Consider the following 22913-nt stretch of genomic DNA (forward strand, 5'->3'; position numbering starts at 1 on the left):
ACAGACAGGCCAAAATAAAGCTGTTTCGGGTCACTTTGGAGGTATGCTGCTTAAATGATACATGCATCTTAAGAAGCTGCACCAAAGCTGCACTCTAGACCTTAGGACTGGAGCATGGCTTTGGCGCGGCTTCTAGCCTTAGGACGCATGCATCATTCAAACAACATACCTCCAAAGTGACTCAAAGCAGCTTTATTTTGGCCTGTCTTTATGGGCCCATTCTTTTGAAAATCCAATGAGGCATACATCCCTGCCTAGAGGAGAGCAGCTCTGAAGAGTGAATGGCCAATGTGGTCCTTTTTTTCAGAGGTATAGTGGTTCGAGTGTTGGACTACAACTATGGAGAACCACTGGCTGACCTTGGGCAAGTCACTCTCTCTCAGCCTCAGGGGAAGGCAATGGCAAACCTCCCCTGAAGAACATTTGCCAAGGAAACCTTGTGATAGGGTCGCCATAAGTTGGAAATGACTCGAAGGCACACAACAACAACAATAACAACAAGCCTGTGGCAACTGTTCCCGTCTAGGGGAAGTTGTAGTTGAATCATTGAGAAATGTAAGAATCGTCCAATATCTTCCAATGGGATGCCAGTACAATCTAGGTAGCTAGGATCAGACCTAGGACTAGACTTTTCATTTCTCCTTTTCACTGTGATCCTTTTCACAGTGAAAAGCAGAAGTCAGCTGTATTATTGGAAACTGTTCTGTACCTTTTGAGCCCCAAGAGGTTATTTTGGTTCCCTTTTCCAACTGCAGAGCAAGCTGCTATTTCTGAAAAGCCGTGGCCTGACAGCATGCTTCTTCTTCTCCGATGTGGTCACCAACACCTTTATCTCAGTATTAACCACAGAGGTGGTCCATGCATCAGTGCTGTTCTGTTAAGGCACTGGCTGCCAGTCTACTCCAAGTTTCCCAGAAAGAAAAAGAGTCGTAGGCAACAGGTACAAATACAGCAGAGGTCCATGGCATCATTGGTTAATAATATTGCCAGTGCCGCACATCAGAAAGTCTGAGAGGCAATACTCTAAGAGCATCAGTGGCTTATTGCTGTTCCTCAAGCGAAAAACGTTGTAGCATAAGCTTCCATAGAGTTGGTCAACCTCCTCAGACGCATGGACTAAACTGGTGCCCAGCACTCCAATCCATTTGCCTTATGAAATGCTGGTTAAGGGGAGTGTGCGTAAATGGAGATCTATAATCCTTTGCGGAGATACTGGCCCCCCAATTTCTACCTAAACATTAAATAGCAATTTGCAAGGAAGGACTCTAGATATAGATTCCGAAAAGAAAATTACTGAAACCAAGTTACCTTCACCACCGTTTTTACTTCCAGTTGCAATATTTTGGAGATGTATAGAATTAACTTCTCAGAAACTGTTCCAGGGCTTCGTTTTTAAAAACGACATTTTGGATCTCAACCTGGGTCTCAAAGGCCAGAGTTAGGAGTGGCCTAATTATATGGATATCCCTCCATACCATCTTAACTGAAAGCAACTTATTGACAAAATCCAGGCCCTGTGACTCCAGCATCATCATGATTTTCTTTTCCCTATATGACTTTTAACATTTTTGCCTGATGAAGAAGTCGGTGGAGCTTCAAAAGCTTGCAATGCGTATTTTGTGCATTTGAGTTGGCCCAGCAAAGGTATTGCGTCCTGTGCATTTTGGAAGTTGTTGCACTTCAATATAGAAATTTTAGATTTACAAAGCAAGGCTCTGTTTTGGAGCCAAGATGAAGCAGGTCATGATTGAAGTGATATAAGGTCTAGCAACTGACAACCCAAAGCGGGATTCACATGAATGTTGTCTTCAGGACGCAATTCTCGGTAATTAGGCTCATGTGGCAACATTTTGCATGCATGTCCCTTGCATTTCTTTTAACTTCCTTCCAAGACAATAGATCTCCTCTATCCCATGGTAGTCCAAAAGGCTCTCATTGCATCTAGTGTGCCAACAGCTATTGTTGTGATCCTTTAAATAAGGGTCTTGAAAAAAACAATTGCAGATTTGAATTTTAAGTGGGTTCACTTACACAACTTCACTTTGATTTTCACTGCTTTCATGTGCAGCTACAGGCAAATTAAATCTAACAAGTAAAAGCAAGCAGCTCTGCGGTTTGGGGAGCATGTTGTCCAAAAGGCGGTCGTGTCCCAAAAGCAGAGCCTTTGTAAATTCAGATTTAAATTCCAGCTATCCGCTTTAATGGGTGGTTTGGAAAATGATCTATCCCAAGAAGGTCTTCAAGATGGCAAAATGAAAAGAAGAAAAAAAAAATAGAAATGAAAATGTTGAGATCAAGTAAGAAACTAATAGCAGGTCACAACTACTACAAGTGCCAAACCAATGTCCTATTGGTTTCGTAGATTCAATCTGTACGTCCCAAAGGCAGAACTGTTGCTCCTTGGTCTCTTACAGGATTAAACCTCTTACACATCTAGGCTGTCTTATGCATGTATATGCCATGTTAGCAATGTGTAACTTGGAAATGTTTTAAACAGTGTATACCGCACTCTGCCCTGAGATCCTGTGATAAAGGGCAGGATGGATAGATGGATGGATGGAAGGATAGACAGATAGATAGCAATGGACCTTAAGAACTTTGTAAGAACTCTGTAAGTTCCCTGCAAGCAATGTAGGCACAAATCACAAAAGAAAGGGCAAGGATATTGTCCTGGATAGAAGTAAAAGGGCTTAACTGTCTTTAGCACAGTGGTTCCCAACCTGTGGGTCGGGACCCCTTTGGGGGTCGAATGACCCTTTCATGGGGGCCGCCTAAGGCCCTTGGAAAACACCTATTTAATTACAGTTATGAAGTAGCAATGAGAATAATTTCATGGGTCACCACAACATGGCAAACTGTATTAAAGGGTCGCAGCATTAGGAAGGTTGGGAACCACTGCTTTAGCAGAAGTTTACTACTATTTTCAAGCCTGATTTTTTAATCTATCAGAGGTGCAAACGCTGAAACACAGTTCCAGGCTTTGGCAGGATCAAACAGGCATGAACGATGTAAATTGAACTGTGAAGCAAAATCTTGTACATGCAGAGTCCCACCCCAGACAACAACCATTAGCAAAGTTTGGACACGAGTTCTGGAGCAAAGCGTATTTATTGCAGTTATTAGTGAAAGTTACACTTCAAACCAAAGCAAAGCAACACTAAGTAATTGTTTTACTTTAATAAAAAAAACAAAAACACGCACACAACACAGAGTCCTTCCAGTATAGAGAAATTGACAAAAAAAAAATTAAAAGTCCAAAATGAAACACAAAAAGGAGTGGAGTCCATCAAAGAAAAACAACTTAGGGGACAGATTTGGCTCAGGAGTTCCATGATTGAATTTAGTATGGTTACATACTTGTGAGCAACAAAACAAGAACTGAAGAGTGTAACTTCAAAGAATTACATATTTCATAACATAATGTGCTACCCCCCACTCCCACCCCACCCCCAAAAACCCGGACAACCAACAACTCTGGAAAGGATTGCTTGTCCAGGCTTTAGATTTACTTCAGGTATTTTAAGGTGATTCCATAACCAAACTGAGTATTCAAACATGGAGACACAACATCAGAGGCACTGCATATTCTGATGTAACATGACACATCTTGCTACTCTGTAAAGCAGTGGTGATCAACCTATTTGGCAAGAGTACCACAAACCACCTAGCTCTCCCAACCCTTGCCCCAGATGTGGTTTACCTCTAGTGTCTTGAGAAGAGGAAGGTGCAAAAAGCAGAGAAGGGCTAGAAAGGCAGCCAGGAGCATATGTCTCATGCCCCTACTCCTATCCAGATGTGCCACAAACCTCCGCTACTTATGCCCCAAATGGCACCCATGCTCTAAACCATGTGCCGAGGCTATTTTGTTCATAGCAGATGCACTGTGATTGCTCTGTTATGTGGATTTCAGTCCTACTGTAGTTGGACTGATTTTAAAATGAAATAATCCCCTTTTGATTTCAGCATTCCCTTCCTCAAATGGGAAAAAATGTTTAAAAAGCCAGAACAACAACAACGAAAATCACATTCCATTAAAAATTTTGGCAGTTTGGGTTTGGTGATTCTTTCCGAATGTCTGGTTCTCTGACATTAATCTGATTTACAGATTAAGTAGCAATTTACAGATACATCGACAGGTACAGCCTCCATCCATGACTTGAGCAAGAGGAGAGGCTTATTTCACTACAGCAATATGGCCTCGGGTGCCGATTCAAGATTACTTGGTCTTTACATAGGCGAGACAGGCTCACAAACCTAGCCTATTTCAAGCAAATGTGTTCAGAGCCAACACAATCTTTGATAATTCTGACAGATATGTGACAACGTTGAATACAGAGAAGATGACAACAGGCTGATATTTAACCAAACTGGAAGAAAACCTGAAGACAGCTAAAAGGTTTTGGCAAGGGCAGTTTACTTGGCGGGGCAAGGAATGGGGAGAGAGGGGACACATTGCTTCTGGGTAATTAGATTACATTTTTAAAAACATACTGAAATACAGATTTGCTAACCAACCCACCCACCCTCTCCCCAATTTGTTGCAACTCACATTTGCAATACAAAGAGGCACACACGGTCAAGGTGGTTTAAAAAGTAAAAATTGTAAAGGCTTTTTATCAATGCACTTCACATCCATCTGTCCACCTGTAGAAAGGAAAACTAAGACAATCCCAGATACATTGCACTAGCTCAACATGAGCACATTTTTGTTGGGGGGGGGGGGACAGGCGGGGAGTGAAGGACACCCAGAGATTTAAACACATTCTATGCAAAATGGCAGTACCCTACAAAACAACAGGATGCTCTCTGGAGTTTCATATCCATCGGTATTAGCTTAGGTGCAACACCAGCATGTTCACATGAGAACATGAAGATATACCTGGCATACAGCTGGGTTCTAAAGAAATGTGTCCTAGCAATGGCACACAGAATAGTGCTGGTGTCACCAAGGCAATGGCCCATGCAAAGGCAATGGGGCATCTTTAATGTACTTTGCTATATATTACTTATAGCAACCAACTACTTGGTGCAGAGCTAAGCACCCAATGGACCCACAGTGAATGGAATGTCTTTAGGATAGTGCTTCAGTTCTCCCCGTAACCACATACATACATACATACATACACAGAGAGAGAGAGAGTGGATACTTATACTACACTCTTAATGCAGCTTCTACCTATTAGTAGTATGTTTCTATCACATACTACTGTTTTATTCACGGCTATAGTTGCCGTGTGAAAAAACCTTGCATGTACCTCCTGTCGACTTTCATATATGACAAATATACGTGGGTCCATTTTATCCTGCATACATTCATCTCGAAGGGAAGGGTCTCACTGTGTGGGAATATGACAGACACCTATATATTAATCACCTATACATGTGATTCTCCTACACAGAACGTACCCATAGAATTAACAGTCATAAGCGAAGGAGTCCCATGCAACCAACTACACACATCTTTATATGTTATCCTCTTCTGCCTTTCACAATGGGCCACCCATTCGTGCCAAAGCTTGTCTCTTGAAAGCCAGTGCTAATAAAAGCAGAGACAAAAGTGAACTGATTGTTCAACAAGCCTTCAGAACAGAAAACTTGCTAAACCATATGGCTGTGCTATAAAACAAAATACTTGAGACCTTTTTCTTCGGTGTGCATTGAAGGAAACCTGGATTGGTTACAAAGGTTCTCAAGTCTAAGGAAATGCTGAACTGGAACAGTAGAGATCTTGGAAAAATTACTATTTTGGACATGTGACAGAATCTTCACAGTTAGAATGGCAATGTTAGATGAATTTTAGGAGCGCTAGTCCAAAATGGTAACTTCTTCAAGCTCCCATTTTAACACATATTTCCCTGCTGCCCACAAATAAATGATGCACCAGGCTTCACAAAAAGATTTACACTCAGGCAAACTGAAGACACTTTCACACAACCCATATACCAAACTGGAGTTAAAACTGCTTGAACAAGCCAAAGATAAGCCCAAACAGAATGTGGCGTAATGAAGCCAACACTCAAAGATGCTGAATCTAAAAGAACATTTCCCTAGAAAATGTGTGGTTCCCCCCACTGAAAAAAAAAACCATTCAGATTTTTAAAAAGTCTTCTGATGCCCTAAGTTGACTGGGATCTATTTGGCATAATTAACCAATGAAAGGTAAGCTATTTTAGTTTTGTTTTACATGTTCTTTGAATCTCAACAATAAAGTCCACAATGCTCCAAGAACAGTCACTTAGGAAAAAAGTAAACATTAGCTGCATCTAAGCCCTATATTTCAGGAGGTGTTTGCTAATATAGAGCCACTACAGACAGGCCAAAATAAAGCTGCTTCGGGTCACTTTGGAGGTATGTTGTTTAAATGACGCATGTGTCCTAAGAGACCAGAAGACATATCAAAGACATTCTCCAGTCCTAAGGACCAAAGTTCAGCTTTGGTGCAACTTCTGGCCTCTTAGGACGCACACATCATTTAAACAGTATACCTCCAAAGTGACCTGAAGCAGCTTTATTTTGGCCTGTCTCTATGGGCCCTTAGTTTCAGACAAGAGTTGCAGCTTCTCCCTCCAGTCTTTTTTGCTAAGCAGTTCATTTGCCTTTCTTCATGGTGTTTGGGATTGCTGCCCAGAAGTGATTCACAAAGGATGTATGCTTTACTCCCACATTTGGGTGAGTGGATAGGATGCTACTTTCTGTGAAGATCCTTCCACATGGGCTGAACTGCCATGTGGAAGAAAGATACAGGTTTGAACCCAAAGTCTTCCTTACACTTACATCCTATGTTTACAGAAGACTCCCTGTGCTAGAAGGCTGCACAAGAATAGTGAAACTGAACAAAACCCAGTATATCCCCCTGCTTGTACAAACTCTGTCACTGAACATACTATCACTACCTCAGCTGTGTATGAACCTCTTGTGTTGGCTCTTCCACAAATGTTTACAGAATATACTTCATAGTTCTTTGGATTCAACATACTTTACATATGAAACCTCTCCCCAACACTGCCATCACCACAAAGAGAGCCCATCTTGAAATGTAAAGAGAACATTCTTGATTTGGAACCACTGGGAAAATTCACAGGGAAAACAAGAGACCAAACATAAGCAACTTCTGACCAATGTGCAAAATTAGCCTAGTGCAGCCTTCACCAACTCAGTGCCTTTCCATTGTGCTTTACTACACCTCCCAACAACCCTAAACACACACCCACTGGGAAGGATAGCTGTTATTCTTCAACACTTCTACAGGGCACCAGCTTGGAGTGGAAGTGGCCAGGGGAAAACATTTCTTTTAACAAACATACACCAGTGCATAGTCTTCTTAAAATAACGTTATGCTTCAATGCTGCGGTTCAGCATACCTCAAGTCACAGACACTGGATACATATTGAGGGAGTCTACTTTCATGTCTTGCCTGTAAGTAATGTGGAGACAAGAGTGCTAGACTCCATGAACCTTGGTCTGATTCCACCACACAAGTCTTCATGATCTTAACACATTCTGCTGGTCTCTGCCCAGCTGTACAATCCATCTGAACACTTTCATCAGAATTTTTTCTCTTGAGCCCACAGAAAAGCCCTTCATGTTCGCTGCCAGCAAATAACTGGAGCATGCTGACTTCTCAAGCATGCTCCCTCTCCAAAGCTTGAATATGTTACTTTTTGGGACTAAAGCCACCAGAAAGGCCAGTGACACGCTGGCTGGGGGATCCAGGGATTGTAGCCCATAAAAGAACCTCTCCCAAACCTGTTCTTCTTCCAAAGTTGTTCACCTCACAACAAAAGCTCACCTTCATTACACGGCTCCACCACATTCACGGCACAATTATCTTACAAGTTCGTGTAATCCATCTCCCAAAGGGCCAAACACCAAACCAAGAATATAGCTCACCCATAAAGATTTAAAAACAAACAAACAGTAAAATGGATGACACAAAAAAGAAAGTAAATCACATTGATGAATAATCCAAGTGATACAAGCTCAGTCTTAGGCAATAGACAAGAATACTTAATATCATGTAGGCAGGTGCCACAAAACGTTAAATCATCTCCAAAAGCATGGGGAGGCTTTAAACATGGCTTTAAAAAACGTAAAGCAAATGACGCTGAGACACTAAGCATGGTAGTGGTTTGGGAACAATACAGTTATTAAAGTGAAGGCATTTGCTTCTCGTTTGCTTGCTTACGCAAGAAGTACTACTCAACATTTTATGTTGTGGAGTGTGGGCAGGAAGAAGAAAAGACACATTGCTGAAATACAAAGCAAATGTGTAATGAAAATTCTATAATCATCAAGAGCATTCTGCACCCTTCGCATAGCCATTGGTCAAACCTAGACTATAGAGGCATTTTAAAGAGCTTGCAAAGCAAGGATTGGCACTACACAATATAATTAATGTTTTAATTAACTGGCTGCAACTGGTTTCCACTTAACTGGGGAAAGAGTTCTGTAATGCCCTACACCAAATAAGAGAAGACAACCTCCAGGTGGCAAGTTAAACCCCCTTCCCCACCAAAATCAGGCTTAAGAACCAGGTTTTCTTTAGAAAATAATGGCTGCTTTTAAGAACACTCTATATTATGCAGCTTGTAATCTCCTCCACAATAAGATGCATAGAGGCTGCAGCCAGGCCTGCAGAATCGGACTGATGCAGATACCCGTTTGCATTTGCAAAAACACTTCTAGTATGAAGCCAGGAGTAGCTGGAGGAGCACAGGGCAGTTAGTAACAGCAAATCAAGGGTTTAAGCTAGCCTACACAATATTAGAGCAGTACAGTAATATAAAGAGCCAGCATATTACAGTATAGTGGTTTGAGCATTGGACCATGACACTAGAGATCAGGGTTCAATTCCCTGCTCGGACATGCAAAACCAATGGGTGACCCTGAGCGAGTCACACACTCTCAGCCCCAGAAAACACCGTGATAAATTTCCCTTAGGTTCACCATAAGTCTGAAACGACTTGAAGGCACACAACAACAAAAACAACAACTAGTGATATATAGGAGTAGTTCATTTCTACCTCATCTGTGCTACTGGGAAGTAAGAGTCTGGGATTATGGGCCTTAAAAACACATAACTTTGATAACAGTAACCCCTATAACCATGTTTATTACAAACTATGGACATTGTTGGGGGCACAAGGGGATCTGAGGTGAATATAAAATAGAAGGTACAAAGTGCAGACGGCAGAAAAGAAGCTATGAAATATATTGTTATTTAATGGGGTGAAAAGAGGGATGCAAGACTGAATGTTGCACCATTGCTAAACGTGAACAGATATGGATCTTAGCACTGTGTCTTTGATGGAAGACCATGGGGAGCCCCCAAGTAGGTGTGAGACGCAGGTACAACATTTTTCTTTAAGAGACCAAAGTAGTGGCCTTGTTGGCTGGCAAATTCTGGACGCTTAGTCTAAAAAGTAACTTTCCCAAGCTCTAGAAAAGCAGCCTGTGAAAACCTCAGATATAAAACACTAGGCAGAAGCAGCTCCACCATTTTAAAGTCTTCATTCCCATTACTTATATTCTGATACATGTTCAGGCTTGTAAATACTTCTGTGATCAAGCATCAAAAGTAAGATGTTGATGATAAATGTTTGTACTAGAAAAGTTTGGAAATACACACGAACAACTCTGTAAGAGGCCACAAGGCATGAAAAGATAGCTTATTTCTTCTCATACATGGCAAAGTCAGAGGGACAGTGCAACCGTATGCATGTCTATTCAGAGACACCTAGGCTAAGTATGGGACTGTAACATCAATTAAACAATTTAATTTTTCCTCTAAATTTCTCCTCTGATTAGGGATGCAACATTGAAATCAATTTGTTTACTCAATTACAAAATATTTAAACCAATTAAGAAGGTGCTCCTGCCTCAAGGAAGCAGATTTCACATATTTTAAAGAGAAAATTCTTGTGAGTTACTCGCCTTTCTCTCACATATTGGAAAAGTGTCTGAGACGACTGTTCCACCATCTATGCCTATCACCTAAAACACAAAGAAAACAGGCTTCTTGCTTCTGAAAATTTTTCTTTATCCATATACAAATTTAACTGGTTGGTTAAACTGTACAACTGGTTAACATGTTTCTAATTGGGTTGCAACCCCAGATCTTCTAGAGGTTAACTCCCTGGAGTAGACCTTTAAAATCATAGTTTAGCAAAAGCCGACGTGGCAATCTATTCTAAGACAACCTGTTCCAACAGGACATTATAGTAACCAACTTCAGAAAGGTTGGTGCTTCGATGTCCTCTTTAAGCTGCCCACTTTTACGTTAGCACTTCAGTTCCTTAGGATACAATCATCAAGAACCCTTTAACATAAAATCAGAACATAAGCCCTATTAAACATTCAGCTAGGCTTGACCATTGGAACAGTCCAAAGTAACTGAACTATTGACATAATATTATATAGTTTATTTAAAAAGTCAGCTACTAGGTTACTAAAGTCAGTTACTATTTTACTAAAGTTACTAAGAGTTCGGACGTCACAGTGCATATTGAACAGTTAATACATTGTGTTTACATAATCTTATTCAAGAATACAAAATATGCAGAAATTAATAGGCAATGCACATGTTGATTAAGGCAGCAGGTCAAAAACTGGTGCTTGCAGTCACAAAAGCCTCCGCACTTCCAGAGAGTAACCAAGTAAGGACTACCTTACAGGAAGGTCAGCATTATGCCAAGTAAAGGCAAAAGTATAGTTTGAACCTCAGTTGGCCCATCAGATCCACAGACTGTGGATTCACAAATTCATTGATTGTCATATCCCATATTATTAACAGGTGATGGCGTGAATGCCGACACATTGAAATGTGCAGATTCATGTCACCACTATTTAATAATATGGGGTGTGGTTATTTGCGTTTTTTCACATCCCAGTACAAAAAAACACCCCATGGAGCCAAAGGACCAATTGTACTCATAGGCAAGCCACTACTTATACTTTTGCCAACAGATGGCATCATAACAGACTACAGTAATCTACCACCTGGATCAAAAAAAGAGGTTTTTCTCTTGGTATGGTGAGACATTTGACTATATCTCAAATGAGGAACTGGTCTCCTGTACAAGTCAGTGCTGCACCAATAAAATCTGACCTATCTAAACTGTAGGGTGAGTGTATACAACTGTTCCACGATGCTGAAGGCCAAAGGTAAATTGGATGGATTTTTAATTTTCCCTGGAAGTTCACTGAAATCATGGTTTATAAAGTGGCACCTTCAAGGAGCACAAAGAAACTCTTTCTGTAAGAAAGCAAACCAACAAGTCAAAATAGAGGATCGTACGCATATATCTACCCAGTCATCCAATACATCTAACTGTTTTTGAAAAATATTCTCTTGGTACCATTAAGACTATTTTTCAACCATTATTCTTTACAGCCATGTACAAGTAGTTTTTCAGTATAATCACCACAACTTCCATTATTATTACTTCTGCAGCATTAAGCTGCTACTGAGGTGTAGTGTTTATTAACCTTTTCCTGACTGATAGAAAGTTCAAAGTAGCTGAAAAGTATGATGAAAGAGAAAGAATGAACTTCAGGGGCAACAGGTTTGCTCTGGAGCGAAAGGCCATTTTTGCTGTCATCTCTCTTATTGCAAGGACTTGAAGTTTGTATATTTCCTGAATTAACAAAGATTTTTTAACATTTGCAACCCAGAACATACAGATACACAACCTCTACCCAATTCTGGCTTCTGAACAGTTTCTGTTCTTATATGGTCTTGAACTACTTGCCCTAAAATGCTGAAGTATCTCAGATCCACACAGTGGATTTTGATTATAAATCAATATCATTCCCTCTCCCAAATATACTATGGTCCGTAATCATTTTGGTCCAGACACAGGGGAGACACACTATGTAGTGCCCAACACTACTAGTGATATTATCAAGAACGTAGCAAATTTTCACTGAACATTTCAGTTTATTTCCCCCAGCCATATACAACTTTGGGAACAACAACAACAACAAAATCTACAGCACCATCTTCTTAAAAAGGCACTTTGAGGACTATCTTACTTTCCATAAATAAATCTCCCCAAGATTTAGAGTGAAGGGCTTGTTTGCTTTTGCAGTGAAACACCTGCCTGAGGTAAATCAAACCGAATGTTAATAAGAAAACATGGTGATTATATGGTGCTAATCATAGGATTAGCATTCTCTGACAATATTTCATGTCCCATGGAGTGATTTTTCAGTTTGCTTTACTGGTTAGACTACTATTCCTCTGTCAGGCCTGTATCGCTTATTCCCCACTCTGTTGGCTATTCAGCCATAAGCTCATTACTGGCAACAAAACTACAGAAAATATATTGGGAGGTCACAACTCAGGGTCCTGCCTTCATCTCTCATGAAAGTAAAATTATCATATTATTTACAAGTATTAGTATGCCTGCAATGCTCTGGTGGTTAATTATCGAATTATGCAAACACATTTACAGACCAAATGCACCATGTCTTTCAATCACAGGATGAGCTTTAGTTTGGGCAAGTGAATTGCCTCTATTGAGACATTACTATGCTGGAGACAGCAGTGTTTAACCTGTGGTTGCCATTTTCATACATGCCAATCATTCTTTGATGCATTAATAAAGCAGTCAACATGCCGGTGCAAGCTGCCTTGAAGTGAAGAAGATGAGAAGTGGAAGTTGATTAAGAATTATGCTTTGCTCCTACCTCCCAAAGACACACACAGCCAGTCCCACTTTCAACACCACTTTCCAATACCACATTCAGAAAGAGAAGAACACTAACAGTGGTAACTTTCATCAGGTTTACATTGACTTGAAAAAGTAATCTTCCTTTGTGGTTCCCGTAGAGATTTCATTCAGTCAACCTCCTTTTCTAAGCAGAAATTCTGAGAGCGTGAGATTGATGCTATTATTAAGAAAAAGAATAGGAAGATGCTTCATTCTTAAATACAAGAATGAATATGGGGAAACACAACACAGAATCAAAAGATACCTTGAAGAATGACTTTCAATCTTTAGGAATGTGGTCTTGCAGGAAACCACCCTGGGAATCACCCCAAAAGGCAGCTTTGAGAAACAGCCTTGTTGTTTTTAACATTAACACATCTAGCACTGCAGAGGTATTTAATTTTAACACAACTGTATGCACGCACATCTATATGTGCACACGCATGCACCTCCAGTCTGAAAGATCCCACATAACAAACCTTTAGGATCAGTGCTTGTAACAGTGTCACCTCTTGGCAGTTGTTGCTGAGATAACCAACTAACCTGGCCAATACAGTTCTCCTGTGTGCTTCCCTTCTACTACTGGCAGACTAGTCAAAAGAGGATGGAGGAGAAAAATCACTCCACACACACATCTAGATGAAATGAATTGGGATTGTGCCTGACAGATAGCAAGCCTTATTGGCACAAGGCGAAAGTTTCAGCCCATGGCAGAGCACATCCTATTTGCTTACAGATAAACTGTCTAAGACAAGGCTCTAGGCAATCCAGGCACCTCTCAAGTATCTCAAGGTATGAAGGAAAGATAGTGGCACCTGCAAGTACAAGTGGGATCTGGGACAAATTGGATAAAAAACAGTTAGTGCCACCATTTTAGGCAGGAATATGCATACTAAAAAACAAGGCAAAGCCGGATATACAAGACTATTAAACCTATACCTCTATACTGCATAGGCGGAACAGGCTGAAATATCCATGTAAGCACATTAAATTCAAGAAAGCTTTCTTTCCTTCTTATTTTTTTTTTAAACTAAGAGCATGTACAAAAATAAAAGTCCATATAATCCTGTGAAAAATATACTGGAAACTGCCATCACAGAAGAGGTACCATTTGTTTCCCCCCCATCCCCATTCTCCACTGCAAACATCAAAATATATCTTAAGTCTTTTAAAAACAAAGGCTTTAAAGGAAGAATCTCTGGCTATTTTATAATCTTGGTTAAAACAGCACCCATTGTTGTATCACACCGTTAAAATTGCTTTTGAAACATAACACAAAGTAGAATACCACGTCGTAAAAAGTAAGCCTCGATTTCTGCTCACCTGCTCTCATTCCCTAGTGCAGCAATTGTTCACCTCCACTTAAATAAATATAGCAGCTATAGTATTGTAAGAAGTGAGGCCCTCAACACCTGTAAGTTGATTAGAACATTTATCGGCACTTTATGAGTTTCAAAAGGAAAACATGTTCGAGTATTTTTGCTTGTTTTTAAGTTACCAGCTACTCTCCATATGAAAACCAATAACATTAGCACCAGGTACTAATACTTTACAGGTGCCTTGCCAATGAGCTTGTAAATCAGCTTTACTTTATGGGGAGAGAGCTGAATGTAGCAGAGAACATGAAGGCTTTGAGCCACCATTCTTGAATGCCGGGAAATAAATATTATAGTGCATCTTGGTGTAAACAGCTAAAATGTATCTTGTAAAAAGGAAGAGAAGCCCCACTGCTCCACAACACACTTTAAAATGAGCTCTTTTTTTAAAAAAGGAACTAATTATGGGAGATGAGAACGCCCACCAGAACTTTTTGGAGTGTCAGTCAACTGGAAGAAAATGTCATGTTACCATTTGCGAATGCTTGTTCTAACTCTACTATTAGGACCATAACATGGGCTCAAAGCCTCAATGACTTTTAGCAGAAGATGTTGACACTTCAGGCAGAAAGAGGACAAGCAAAGGAGGTAAAGTCTGGGTCCATTGGCTGTTATCTGTACTGAACCCCCCTGCTGCCATTTTCTGCTAGGAATTCAAAGGTAAGTACAGTGCATGATATATTGTCAGATTAGAGGCTGGAGGCATGAAAGTAACAACCACTTGCAGCTCAATTTACCAGGGATATTTTGATGCTGGCAGTTTCTTTTCACTCTAGTACCTAGCTTCCCTGTCCCAACCCAATAAATGCAAGCTGGTTCCCTATGACAATGATGTCAAGTGCACTTTGATTCCCCCCCCCCAAAAAAAAAAAATCTTTAAATGTTTATTGTACCATTTCATTCAAACTGGGAGTAAACTTTGCTGAATCATGTGCAGTAATGCACTCTGAGACACCACAAGCAGCAGCATATATGCCTGCACAAGAAAGCATGCAAAACACAGTACTTCATTTTTCTGGTACATAGGTTGTGGTGGAGAGAAAATAAGAATGGTTCGTGCCTGTTGGAGCAAACTAGGCTCAGATTTTTCAGCTTAAAATACAGTAAGTTGACAAGTAGTGGGTCGCTTTAAAGAGAGCAGAGAGATAAGCAAGATACTTCACCCAGTTAAATGGTTTTCATGTGGAGAATGGCTGGTTTGTTTCAGTAGGGCTGGGTTACTAACAATGCCCATATGAATCATTTGCAGTATATCTGTCTGCATACATACTATAAAACCAGTGCAAATAAAGCAGTCAAAAATGCAGTTCGTGTGTTTACAAAGTGCAAAACGTCCTTGAATCCCTGCTGTTGAGTCAAAATGCTCACTTTCCAATATCTTGTAAAATACTTTGCATCAGCTTCAAAGTGGAATGAAATAAAATGAGGCCCATTCATTCATCTGATTCACATTTCAGTGATCTCATTTAAACGTCTCCCAGCCACCTGTAACTTTTATTTGTAAAATGAAATGAAGCGCTCAGTTTCAAAAGGAAAGTCTATATAATCAAAAATTGCTTTTTAAACTCTTCACGCATTTTATAAACTTTTGCCCAGTTTTGTTTGGACAGAGCTAAAGACCTGGATGTCCTCTAAGCTGGAAATAAAAATGCCCTTAAACCCCACGGTGCAGCAGAGCAAAAATTCCTGTGTTACAAAACAGTATTAAAGCTTGCAGACCGCTAGCAGCATGACGGGGTATGCTTTTTTATGTTTTAAAAAAACCCTCCCCAATACAAGACTTTCCTTTCAAAATTAAGGCTAACATTGCCCTTTCAAATGCATGGACGTGTCCATTCTCCCACCTATAGTGGCATTAAACACTGCTGCTTGTGTGCAGCAAAAACAGACCGTACTTTTCCTCCTCTGCAACAGCTTATTGCACTAAAAGATAGCAAAAAAATATTGTCAGTTCTCTTCAACAAAACAAGTTGTTTCTCAACATAAAAACTGTTGCCAATACACTGATTTAAATTAAAGCATTATTATTACTCTAATAAATATAAAAGAGGAAGCTAAACCTCAAAGTACATGTATATATAGATATAGATATACGCAATCACATTAAAGTGAGAGGCAGCAAGTCAACTAATCCTTTTGTTTAAAAAAAAGCAAGATCTCAACTCTTAGCATCCATTCGTGAGGAGTTACAGGCCGCCCTGTGAAACAGGGGAGACTCGGATGTCATCAGAAGCTCAGAAGGTAGATGCACAGCACAGATGATGGAAAATCAGCTAGAACTTCTGAACAAGGAGAGAGCAGTGGCATCATTAGATTTACCAGGCTGGATTGCTACTGCTGGCATCAAAGTACACAGACAGTTTGGTTTTGTTACCAAAACTGACTTGAGCTGAGCAACTCCAAGTTTTGAAAACAGACATGAAAGGCAGCAGTTGGCTAAACTACATTAGGACTGGTGGACTTGCATGTGCAAAATGCACACCTTCTCTCACAACGTACTCTTGAGAGCTGTTCCCCCAAATATACACTTGATATGCTCACAGTCAAGTGCTGACAGCCTCTGAGGGGAAGCCATATGCAACCCACAGGAGTACAAAAAGATAAAAACGTTTTTGCACATTCTCCCTACCTAACTTCCCCCCCACCCACCCCCACCCAACAATCACTTTGATTGTTCCTATAAGTTTTAATACCATAATAATTATTTCTTCTTCTTTTTTGCAGAAAGAGTTGTGCTGCTGAGCAACTTGAGGTAAAGGCATAAAAAAGGGTTTGACTACAATGAAAAAAACAGACAAAGGAAAAGACGACAACAATGATGGCAGCACTTCCCTTTGGAGGCTGCTTCAAAAGCAGTTGGCTGGTTTCATATTGCATAATAGTGCCGTGTTCTCGGTGAAGTAAACAATCTTCCTTGCACATCAAGACAAGGATAAGGCCTGTTTCCCCCTCCCTCCCCCCAGATCAGGTTCAGCAGTGGCAGAGGCATCCCCTTCATGAACTGACACCCCCCCCCCCCCCGGAAACATACACTGTATGTGACTTTAATTCGGCATTTCTTCCTTTTTGTGAATAGGCTCCGTTCTCATTTTTTTAAATAATTAAGCAAAGTACATGGTGCGTAAGGTGTCTTGGTGAATCTGTACAGCCTTAGCAAGGGCTTGGGGATCTCTCCCATTGCTCTGTCCTGAAACATGGCTTCCTTCAGCACTGCAAAAGAAAAAAAGAAGGAGGGAATTAGCAAATCACTTGCAGCTTAAGATGGCTAGGATATGCTCCTGCTTGTACTTTTAGATATCTATGCTGTAAATATAAAAATCCTGAATACTGTGTGGAAACATTAGTTAGGCCTAATGTTTATTATAAACTCTAAAACGTGGGTTCCCCCCCATCAACCAACAAAAACTATTCAGTAAGTGTTTGTTACAAGAACTGGGGGTGGGGGGAACTCCCACGATGCCTACACAATTATACAAATGCAACACAGAAATGAAATTTCCAGCCACTTTCGGGACATGTGTTGTCTATACACCAGGCCCCTAATGCAGCCCGAAGCTAGTGCTTTTCGCCCATCTGCTTTGGGGCCATGTCAGTGTTTATTAGGCTAAGAAAAAGGACTTTAAATACAAATACATGTATGCACGGCTGCCAGTGTCTGATCCAGTTATTATTACCCCCATAATTCTCTGATGCCAGTTGACTTTGCATCCCATAACTCAGGGAAAGAGGTTGGTATAGTGACTATAAACTAAGCCCCACTCAGTCCCATATGTAGCAGTTTGTGAAAAGGTACGTTGGGGACAAAGTATGCACATTAGTTAGCCTTTTAGATTCAGGTGCATCCTAGATAGAAATGACCCCTCAAAAGTGATTATAAAGGGATCATGCTTCTGGTTGTTATATAAAAATATTCTGCAAACTAACCAGGGGCCAAATCACGCTATTTGCACACATTACCCTAAGAAGACGGTTGGCAGCATGACTCTTACCTGTCATGTTCTTTGTCCACAAGGTGATATCTTGCTCTGAATGCAACCAGATGAGCATAATAAGCTGGTGCAGGAATAGACACAGATCGTGTGCAGCGTACATAAGTGTGGCAGAGCTGGTAGGTTAGCAGCTGAAGTTCATCTGCCGTAAAACAGTTATCATCCCACAATACATGGTAATGTGAGGGACGGCTGGTACCCTAAGTAAAAAGGGAACATTGATTCAAAGAGTCCAATTAACCTTTATCTCAAAACTAGAGCAATTTTTATTGATTGATTGGCAGGAGAATGACAGTGTAAATCTAAATGGATAGTTCTTGTGGGTGTGAGAAAAGGACTTCCTATTATTTTGGTCCCACTCTGATTTTTTGTTGAACTTAAAAGCAAACCTTGAATGCCATCCACTGTGCATCCCCAAGAAAGTATCACAGCATATTTTATCACTCATTTCTGATTAAGTTTTTAAGTACAAAAACATAAGAGACTGAATAAGCTTCAAGGACTACCTTTCAATAACTAAACAAGGCATTACATCATAAGAACTTGATATCAATGTGGTTACATTTAGAATAAGCATATAAATTGCCTCTTTATCAGGAGTTACAACTGGCCAAGCTTCCTGGGTATGTTTCCCACTGGTCTGGTAACATAAGTCTTATCTCCAATACCACAGAAAAGATCCAGTATGCAAGCAAAGGTTTAAAGTTACTCTCCTGGGTAGTATGACATTTCTACTTAAACGTATGTTTTAAATCTCATAATAAACAACTACTTTATCCTTGAGGAAATATCTGACTTCAAGTCAGTTGTTGCTGTTTTAAACTGCTTTGGTTAAAGTAAAAAATTAATCCAGCTAGCAGATTCACTGATGATTCCTTTCCAACCAACAGCACCAGCCTCTCTTGCATGTATTATCTCTGCCTATTTCTTACCTGTATTCCTGCATGGCTACAGAGGTAAAAATCAAATTCATAAGGATGTGTAATGTCTGTATCTACAGTTGTCCCAGCTGGGATGTTCCCACTTCTTCCAACCTAGAAAGTGAAGTGTTTCCCCAAGGGGAAAAAAATAAACATAGAGAAAAGATTAGCTGCCAAATTTTATAGCAAATGCTAATATGAGGGATGAAAGAAAGAAAGAAAGAAATACATTTTAAGATATTTTTAAAATGGTTGTATGGAATTTAATGCATGTATACTGTATTCTATATATTTATTTAATGTAATATTTATTTATTTATTTATTTAATATCTAATTTACAAGCTGCTTTACAGTCCAGATTCTCCAAATGCCGCACAAGGATTACCTCAAACAAAATGCCAAAAAAAAAAAAAAATCAAAATACAATGAAAAAGCACTTTAAAACATAACAGAGGAAAATAAATTCAGCAAATGGTGGTAAAAAGTAGGAGCAGAGGAAAAATAGCCATACAAGGCTTGAAACAGTATGAAGCCATAACATTGTTTAAAGGGCTTGGTCTTTCTCTAAGTCTATTCAACATCTGAAGGGCCACTACTGAAAAGCCATCTCTTTTCATAGCCCTCCATCACACTTGGCAGGAGAGGAGCCTCAAATGATGATCTTGGAGCTGTATTAGATACATGCGACTCTATTTTTCTGGTTATTCGATTTCTTCTGCATGAGATAAAAAAGAGCTCTTGCGACAAGTCAAAATAGAGATTACAGCAGACAGACTTCAATGAATGGCAGAGAACTATTCCATGTAGCCACTCATATTTTCACACGTATAAAGAAGCCTAATGTCTTGTACAAAGTGGGAAAGCCAAAAGCTTTAATATCAGACAGCTTTATGGAATGATTCTCAAAACCCACATCAAAATGAAGCTGGACTGCAGTCTTGGTATGGCCTCTCTTTTAAAGCATTTACCAAGTGAGGGATTAATTAATTTGCTGCTACATAATGGCAAAGAGGCTGGGTGATAAATCAGGTCATCTTCAATTATAATCTTGCTTCAGTCATCAGCTTCAGTGCACTGAATAATTATGATCTATAATGATTACCTACTTTAACAGAGCTGTTGTAAGGATTACAAAATGATGCCTGAAAAGTGCTGCAAAGCTCTCTAAAGCACCATATAAATGCTTAAAAATTATAATTCTTAGCTATCTGTGTGAAAGCAACTACAGCGTAATGGGATAAAGTCTTACCCTTTCTGTCCTATCAGCACAGAACAGCCTTGTATGATGCCTCTTCTGAACAACAATATATGTTATGCCAGGTTGATAATCCTTTTCCAGACTGATACAGGCCTCTCTGATTGCTAGCAGCTCATAATACAACACCTACAGTTCAGAAACAGAAAAGTTAACTTACCTCTCAAACAGCGAACAAGACATGATGCCTAAATCAAATTTCCGTTCTCAGAAACACATAGATGTGACTATCTAGATCCCAGTGAGATCCTGGCTAGATCAAAAGCACTTGGGAGACATACATAAACAAATGAACAGCTCCTCTGCAGTAACACAGATAAGTTGGTGATACTGTATTTCTACTTCAGTCTACTAAGAAAAAAAGGAGTCCATGGTTTTGGCTGACTCTGAACTTCACACTGTGACAGACAATACAGATTGGGCTGAGCCTCGCAATCCATTGGAAAATGACTTTTACTATAGTAGTGGGAACACTGGCATTTCACCAATTACATCTAATTCAGGTGGAAAGCTTTGTTTTGATCAGTGGACATGCTTTGAGTGGTTAATGCAGGAATGGACACACTGCAGCGCACAAGTTACACACAGCCCACAAAGACCTTTTATGAGGTTTCCCAGATGGCCCAAAAATGACTTTGCCACTCCTAGAGCCATTCAGGAGAGAAAGTTTGGGGTCGATAGGTTATCCTTCTTCCTCTTCCCCCCCCCCCCCAAAAAAAAATCCCCAAACCACAAACCAACATTGGGAGTAGATGTCTGGTCACATCTCTCCCCTTCCTCCCGCTTTACAGTTTTTGCCAGTTTCTGGGCTGATGGGACCTGCAACAAGTGCTGGGCTGAACATCTGGCCCCCAGCCCTGTCATAGTTGTATATATCTAGTTTCATGGCTTATTTTTCTCTTTGATGTGTTTTACTTTTTTACATTTATGTGACATTTTCAGTTCTTTGGTACACTGCAACTGAAGTAGCTTTTTCCTTTGTTGTCATTGTTTGATTTCCTGTTTTAATACACACTGGTGTTTTTATATGCTCTGTTAGCTGTTCTGCAGACCTTGTTAGGGCTGAAGACACAGGATATAAATTATCTAAAGACCTGTCGAAACTGTCCCTCTGATACTCCATCACGGTAGAAGATGATTCGCGTGGGCTTGAAGCGTGTTGACTTGTAGAACTGGATGAGAAGTTCTCTAACCATGGAGGCCAAATCTTGGATTATCTCCTGGCGAGGTTTTTGAACTCTCACTGTGGCACAGTACCTGCTTGGATGGGCATCCATGCTACCTACAACCTAAAGACAAGAGACACAATATAATAGTTCCACAAGGACAACATCTGCAGTATGCTTTCTCTAGTTGTGTGTGTCTGTGTGTGTGTGGGGGGGGGGGGTTACATGATACAAAGGCATAATTTAAAACAGGACTTCAGAAAATGACAAAACAGTTACTGAAAGCTGTGAAAACCATCTGCTGTATGAAAGTTTATGACTTTCAAAATGAAGTACATTTCATTTGTTAGAGCCAGGAAAGAAATTACTTTTATGGAGCAAAACTGGATGGAATATACTTCATCAGCATTTCATTAATGCCAAATGTGCCTGGTATCATGAAATACACACACAGCAAACACACTCAACATATATGAACAGAATTGAATTCTACAGGCAACCCTAATAGCGTCTCTTACACATTAACTTTCACACCATTTCACAACGCTAAACCAACAGGCACAACAGAACAGTCTATTGTGGTACAAGGTTTTCAATAACACGATTGTTCCTCCATTGTTGCCAGCCATTCTGCATAGAACTTATAGTGCAAATGAGCAGAAGACAAGAGTGAATCAGATACATGTGGCTTGCAAAGACCAGATATGCTGAATGAATCAATTTGATTCATAATAATGCTGATACTCATATTGAGTGCAACAAACTCTAGACATCTAAGAATCATTTTACATCATGGAACATGTTTCATCTACATAACAGTGAAAAATCAAGTAAAAAGGAAGCAAAAACCAAACCAGAGCTCATCATCTGGGGGAAATTTAATCTCTTAATGCAACTTACAGCAGCAATAGATGGTTTCTTTCCATCTCCAGCAGGTGGATGAGTAACATCTGCTCCCAAGAAGATCACTGGTTGTTGGAACACAGAAGGTCTTTAAAAAAAAGTGACAAGTCAACCTCAAACCCAATATTCGTCTATAGCACTGCTCAGAAGGTCCTGGGTTAGGCCTCATGGTCTGGAAGATAAGAAAACACTCCTGCCATGTACCCACAGGATCTATAAAAGATCTTCACGGTTACATTCAAACCACATGTAACAAAATTTACCTTTCTGAAGCTGACCACATTTTTGCAGAGTGAAAGCTTTAAATTCTGGCCTGATTCTCATAATACCACATAAAGTTCTAATAATGTCTTATAAGCCAGAATACAATAACTAACACGAAAGCAAAAGGGGATATATAAACAATTGAGTATATGTAGGGGTCTTTCCCCTTCCTTTCTGACTTTTGCAGCTCTTCATCCACCCTAAAATACTTCCTGATAAGTTTGGGAAAACCTTAGAGCCATTTTTTTGCACCAGAGAGGGCTGCGTTGGGAAGAGGTAGGAACTAAAATCCCAGCTCCACTGATGTGGTATACCAAAGAATACAG

The 22913-nt window shown here is 40.0% G+C and overlaps 1 protein-coding gene across 1 annotated transcript in view; it reads right to left on the minus strand.

Annotated features, from left to right (window-relative positions):
- Positions 1 to 17114: 17114 nt before the first annotated feature.
- AGO3 (argonaute RISC catalytic component 3) overlaps positions 17115 to 22913 on the minus strand; it is a 31477-nt gene continuing 25678 nt past the window's right edge. Inside the window, exons 14-19 of the mRNA XM_089479288.1 lie at positions 22321 to 22411; positions 21349 to 21543; positions 20249 to 20383; positions 19011 to 19112; positions 18079 to 18278; positions 17115 to 17299 (exon numbers count right to left, since the gene is read on the minus strand). Of these exons, the coding sequence (XP_089335414.1) occupies positions 17191 to 17299; positions 18079 to 18278; positions 19011 to 19112; positions 20249 to 20383; positions 21349 to 21543; positions 22321 to 22411 (832 nt within the window). The 3' untranslated portion in view covers positions 17115 to 17190. The remainder of the gene's footprint in view (positions 17300 to 18078; positions 18279 to 19010; positions 19113 to 20248; positions 20384 to 21348; positions 21544 to 22320; positions 22412 to 22913) is intronic.

Source organism: Sceloporus occidentalis, unplaced genomic scaffold (genome assembly GCF_023333645.1).
Source record: "Sceloporus occidentalis isolate IW3139 unplaced genomic scaffold, rSceOcc1.0.p SCAF_13, whole genome shotgun sequence".
NCBI lineage: Eukaryota > Metazoa > Chordata > Lepidosauria > Squamata > Phrynosomatidae > Sceloporus > Sceloporus occidentalis.